This window comes from Alosa sapidissima, chromosome 10 (genome assembly GCF_018492685.1).
Source record: "Alosa sapidissima isolate fAloSap1 chromosome 10, fAloSap1.pri, whole genome shotgun sequence".
Classification (NCBI taxonomy): domain Eukaryota; kingdom Metazoa; phylum Chordata; class Actinopteri; order Clupeiformes; family Clupeidae; genus Alosa; species Alosa sapidissima.
Window position 1 is genome coordinate 30,406,021 of NC_055966.1, and position 6,186 is coordinate 30,412,206.

Genomic DNA, 6,186 nt, shown 5'->3' on the forward strand with positions numbered 1-6,186 from the left:
ACACATTCATTCACACACACACACAGGCACACACAAAGGTAATGTTTACTCACACTGTGACACCCTTTCCACCCATGCCCCAATTACACCTTCCCCTGCCCCCTCCCCCTCCCCCTCCGCCCTTTCGACTCCTTGGCGCCTCTCACCCCAGCGGTGTCTTGCGGGATGCCGGCGGCGCCTGTCAGCGGAGGCGTGCTGGCAGCGGATTACTCGGCGGGCACCCGGGCGACCTACTTCTGCAACGAGGGCTTCCGCCTCTCCTCCAAAGAGGTGACCAGCACGGTGTGTCAGGCGGACGGACTATGGAGCAACCATAACAAGATCCCGCGGTGCACAGGTGAGCCACTCCACCGTGTTTGCACGTGTGTGTGTGTGTGTTTGTGTGTGTGTTTGTGTTTGTACTTTTGCCATCTAAAGAAGGGAGTTCATTTGGCAGAACCACTGCCACCTCTAAGCACTGACACTATGGCCATTCAGTCTGTCAGAGACAGGATAGGCTCATTTTACAGATCACAGATACAGAGGTAAGATAAGGTTGATTTTAGAAATGCAAACTATGTATGAATCATTCACTAATCCATATACGTAATGTAGCATTCAATGCTTGGGGTAAAATATGCAGTTAATTTGAATGCAGAAGTCAGTGGTACTGTAAAATATGCAAAACAACATTATCCCTCTGTGCAGTTGTGTTTTAATGAATTGTCCCTTTGTAAATTACTCATACCTGTTAATGGAATAATTGAGGTTTGTTTTATAGCTGTCAAATTACAACATGTGCTAGTGATCTAGAATAAAAGTCCTTTATAAGAGATTATTTCACGCTGTACATCCAATGTTTTTTTCTTCATAGTCAAACAACTACACACACAAACAGATCAATGCAGTTTTCATAAACATGTGGTCAGAATCAATGAGATTTATATTATTAATTTTCCCATTACATAGCCTACTGTACATTGAGTAATGCTACTGTATACACTTACATCTTTCAAGACTTATTCCACACATCAAGAAAGCTCTTTTGTAATCTCCTTGGTAAATGTTACAGTAGAATAAGGCTTTGAAAGACACACGGTTCCAGGAAGTGGCACTGCATTTGCATTAACTTCACATTTATTAATTTAGCTCAGGCTTTTATCCCGAGCAACTCACAAATGAAGACTGACATTCAAGCTGCAATGCGAATGGAGACCTCGGGGGCAACCATAAAGGCTATATAGATACAGTATATGCCCCCAACGTTGTCTTCAAGGCAGCACTGCCTGGAAGGCACTAGGGTTAGGGTTAGGGTTAGGGTTGGGGTTAGGATTAGGATTAGCTGCCTTTAAGTCAGTGGTGGCAGCGCTGCCTGGAAGACGACGTTGGGGGCATAAAACACCATCGAGCGCTCTTGGAAGTGGCACTACTTGTATTGAAAGGAAAGGCACATGTTTAAGAAGAGGATGTGGCAGGCATGTGATGAGAGCGCATGATGTGTGTTAAGAGAGGTGGTGTTGCACGTGTTGACGCGTCGTGCGCTGACGTGTTTCGCCTCCTGCAGTCGTGGTGTGCCCCAGCATCGGCTCCTTCACCCTGGACCACGGCAAGTGGCGTATCGTCAACGGCTCACGCTACGAGTACGGCACCAAAGTGGCCTTCGCCTGCAACCCTGGCTACTACCGCCTGGGGCCGGCCCACATCCACTGCACCGCCAACGGCACCTGGAGCTGGCGCAACGAGAGGCCGCGCTGCAGGAGTGAGTTCTGTGTGTGTGTGTGTGTGTGTGTGTGTGTGTGTGTGTGTGCGCGTGTCTGTGTCTGTGTCTGTGTGTGTGTGTGTGTGTGTGTGTGTGTGTGTGTGTATTTGTGTGTGCTTGGGCTTGGGCAGTGGTAAGGACAGGCTCACATGGCAAACGGGTGCAAAATCATTGCCTATGCCATCGGTTGCCAAAGTGTGGGGAATAGAGACATGACAGGTGGGGCGTGACGAACAGGAGGCAAATGTGTCTTTTTGGCCAAGGAAGAGCATACATTTCAACACAAAACAGCCACACAAACATAAGAGTCATAAACAGGCCTACATATAAATGAACAAAACACAACAGCAGACTCAGGGGACTGAGACGGGAATGGTGAGGTGGAACCACAATGTGAAAATAATATTTTAACGTTTCCATTTTGCTGGGTTGATGGGGGTCAGGTGGGGCTTGATGACAAAGTGGGAAATGATTAGAAAAGTTGGAGTAGCACTAGCTTGGATTCTAGCACAGAAAGGGATAACAGACAGACAGGTGGTTTTTATTTACGATATGCTGATTACTGAGGAATCTCACGTCTCGGTACAAACAGCCAAAAACACAAAGCCCATCTGGGATGAATGCCTTGTCCCATCAGTGGTCGCTTGAGGTTGGCAGCGCTATCAGTATCATTTATCAGCTTTTGAGGTGCGATCAGGACAGTGATTTCAAAAGGATTCTGCTGTGTGAAAAGCAAAAACAAACCAAAGGTGCACCAACAAAAAAAAAACGGGGTGTCATCCGTAAAATGTGCAGAGATGACAAATGCCCCCGCTGCCACCCGCCTCTGAGATGGTTCAAGGCAGAGAATCGGACGGGGCGGCAATATAAGCACTTCATCACCCGGGCTATCACCGACAGGATCCTGTTCTCATCTCGGGCCCCGGAAAAAAAAAAAAAAAAGAGGGCCCTGGCAATTCTGTAAAATGACAAATATCAAAGGACAGTGGCAAAGCACAGCTCAGCATGGGGACAAACACAGTGACTAAGGCTGTACGCAGCTACACAAACACTTAGGACAAGGCTGTGTGAGTGTGTCTCTGTGTGTGTGTGTGTGTGGGGGGTTGTGTGTCCTATGGTGTGAAGAAGATAGAAGCCACGGTGTCACCTCCAAAAGTAATGAGCGCTCTTTTTCCCTAATCATCATCACATGACAGTGCCGTTTTTCTCTCTGCTGTGTTTTTGCCTGGCTGTGTTTGTGTGTGAGTGTATGTGAGTGTGTGTGTGTGTGTGAGTGTGTGTGTGTGTACGTCCCTAGGTTTTTTTTTGTTGTTTTTTTTGTGGAGTGTGTCCCGGGGAGCAGAAGTGGGGGCCCCTTTAAATTGGGCGTAAATTACAGTTGTACCTTTGACTTTGCGGCGAACGCCGACTCATTCTTCGCTCTCTATTGCCTCTCGATCCGCAGTTATTTCATGCGGGGAGCTGCCCACGCCGTCTAATGGGAGGAAGATTGGAACGCAGATGACCTTCGGAGCCACGGCCATTTTCACTTGCAACTCGGGCTACATCCTCGTGGGTTCCACCGTCCGCGAGTGCTTGGCCTCAGGACTCTGGAGTGGACCCGAGACCCAGTGCCTCGGTACCGGAACACCCTCCCCCTCTCTCTTTGGCACTTAACTGAATTTCCACCTACAAAGTCAAAGTCAACTTATATTGTCAATTCAACTTTATTGTCAAATCATATGGAGGTTTGAAATTACATCTCTCTCAGGCCCCACAGTAGGGTAGGGTACAACCATAACACAATAATACAGTGACAATGTAAGAGATAAAAATCACAGCGCAAAAAAAAGTATTTAAAAAAGATGTCAAGTCGAGTTCTAGTTTCCGTTTTCACAGCGTCTTTGTGTGTAATTCGGCTCCTTGCCGAGGTTAGAAAAGAACATTATCAGGAAACTAAATGCAATGAGCCCCAGAGAGTGAGAGAGAAGGAGAGCTGGAGAGCTCCATTAATTCCCCTTAAAGCGGCTTCATGCCAGCGAGGCAGATGACGCTCCAGCCAAGTGTGAGACCTTCTCCCATCAAATGATCAGACCTCACAGTCACTTACTTCAGCAGCGCGCGCACACACACACACACACACACACACACACACACACACACACACACACACACACACACACTTTCAGGGAGGGCAGCGCATTTGTTATTTGTTCTGCCACACTCTTTCGTTTTTTGAATGAGGTTGCAGTTTTGTTGGTGGCACATATTTCTAAAACATTTGGCATCCTGTTATACCTGTCATGAGTATAAATGACTCTCACACTCACTCATGTGATAGCTGAGCACCTGCAGCAATTATGGATAGGGCTGTAGTCAACAAGATGGCAGTTGCTGAATCTCCCTACGCCACATGTAGCCTAGCATGCCATAAATTGATTGCCCATAAATCTATTTATAGTGGTTATCATTGCAGGTAATGTGTAAAAGAGCAGCGGCAGACTACTTATTACCTGTCCAAATAAGCTACAACACATGTTTCCAGAAGCATCTGTAGACTTAGGTGGTTTTAAAATCGTTTTCATGTGCTTGTTACTTACTTTGTTTGCTTGTGTCATCTTTTAATAAGCAATGTATGGTAGACCTTGAACACAGTGTACATACCAGCATATGTTACCATGGTAATTGGCATTCACACATTCAAAAGGGAAGTCTGATGTCTTTGTTGTTAATGTTTTTTGTTGGTGATGTCTATTGGTGATATTTTTCATATTAATGCCTTCGTGCGTAATGTGTTTCCTGTAGCCGGTCACTGTGGTATCCCGGAGCCCATTGTGAACGGTCAGGTGGTGGGCGAGAACTTTGGCTACCGGGACACGGTGGTGTACCAGTGCAGCGCCGGCTTCAGACTCCTGGGCTCGTCTGTCCGCATCTGCCAGCAGGACCACCAGTGGTCCGGACTGCTCCCCTCCTGCGTGTGTGAGTGTCCATCTCCTGCAGCACAGACACTGTGTGTGCCAGCGAGGGTGTGTGTGTGTTTGTGTGTGTGTGTGTGTGTGTGTGTGTGTGTGGGGTGGGAGGGTGGGGTTGTGTATTGGTAGAGTTGATGGTTGTTGACAAGATGGTTTCAAATATTTTAGCCCATGAGCCAGAAGTGAAGGCAACGCCATGATTGATGTAGTTGTTTTCTCATTCGTCATCATGTGGGGAAAAGAAAACTGATTTGCCTTGAGAACACCCTGACAAAATTTCAAATCAGTAGACCTTGAATTTCATTTGTAGTCAAGACCTGACCTATGCTGAGCTGACATGAATCCAGGTTTTTTTTTTAATTCTGGCACAAACAGCCTACACTGTTTAAATAAATCCTGTTGAAAGAAGAAGACCTGTTTACTTTAAGAGTATTCAAAGAGAACTGAGACAGCAAGCTCTCAAATTGTTTACACGTTTTACACAATTCATCGAGCAGATGCTTCGACTCAAAAGTACGTCACAAACGCAGAGCAAACACTAATAAGGTGGAAGCAAACAAACCGCACAGAAAGGGTACAGAAAGCTTGAGCAAAGATGTAAACAGGTATTTTAGCTGATAAATCCGCACATTAACTATGCCAACAAGACCAGAGGCACTCCCTATTCAAATTGCCAATTTTCTGGTTAATTAAACGAACGGTTTGCATACTGGAGTTCTTACGGCAAAACGGAGCATGATGTTATGCACGAATACATTTACAGTTGTGCAAACAATGTAGACCATGGCAATCTGGGTAGCAATTCCAAGAATCGTTTAAGGAGCAAGTGCACGTCTCTACGTAATGGGCAGAGAACACGTCATAAAATGGGGTTTTACTTGATGGTTTGTGTTGGTCAGTGAGGGTTTATCATTGCCAGTCAGTCATATTATGACAGAATTATGGGCAGTAGGCCTACGAGGGCAGTAAAATAGTATATTGCACCGTAAAATCCATGGCTTTTAGATGCACCAGATAGATCGATGAGTCAGTAAATTAAATGATCGTCTGCCACCAAAACCTCGTTTTGCTGACCCATTGTTAATGACGTGCCCTCCTTTGTTTTGGGGCGCAAAACAGCTGTGAGCTGTGGCCACCCAGGCAGTCCTATCTACGGCCGCGCGGTGGGCGAGGGCTTCAACCTCAACGACGTGGTCAGCTTCTTGTGCAACAACGGCTACATCCTGGAAGGGCCCTCTCAGACCCAGTGCCAGGCCAGCCGGCAGTGGAGTCACCAGCCTCCAACTTGCCGAGGTACCGCCACACACACACACACACACACACGTCTCTCTCTCTCTCTTTCTCTCTCTCTGTCACACACACACACACACACACACACATCTCTCTCTCTTTCTCTCTCTCTCTTCCACACACACACACACACACGTCTCTCTCTTTCTCTCTCTCTTTCTCTCTCTCTTTCTCTCTCTCTCTCTCTCTCACACACACACACACACG

At 46.7% G+C, this 6,186-nt stretch overlaps 1 protein-coding gene across 4 annotated transcripts in view; it reads left to right on the forward strand.

The window, feature by feature from the left end:
* csmd3a (CUB and Sushi multiple domains 3a) overlaps positions 1-6,186 on the forward strand; it is a 215,391-nt gene that overhangs the window by 156,888 nt on the left and 52,317 nt on the right. For all 4 annotated transcript variants that reach the window (XM_042106397.1, XM_042106395.1, XM_042106396.1 and 1 more), the window contains exons 50-54: positions 152-337; positions 1,544-1,738; positions 3,183-3,356; positions 4,523-4,696; positions 5,809-5,982. In XM_042106397.1, coding sequence (XP_041962331.1) covers positions 152-337; positions 1,544-1,738; positions 3,183-3,356; positions 4,523-4,696; positions 5,809-5,982 — 903 coding nt within the window. The remainder of the gene's footprint in view (positions 1-151; positions 338-1,543; positions 1,739-3,182; positions 3,357-4,522; positions 4,697-5,808; positions 5,983-6,186) is intronic.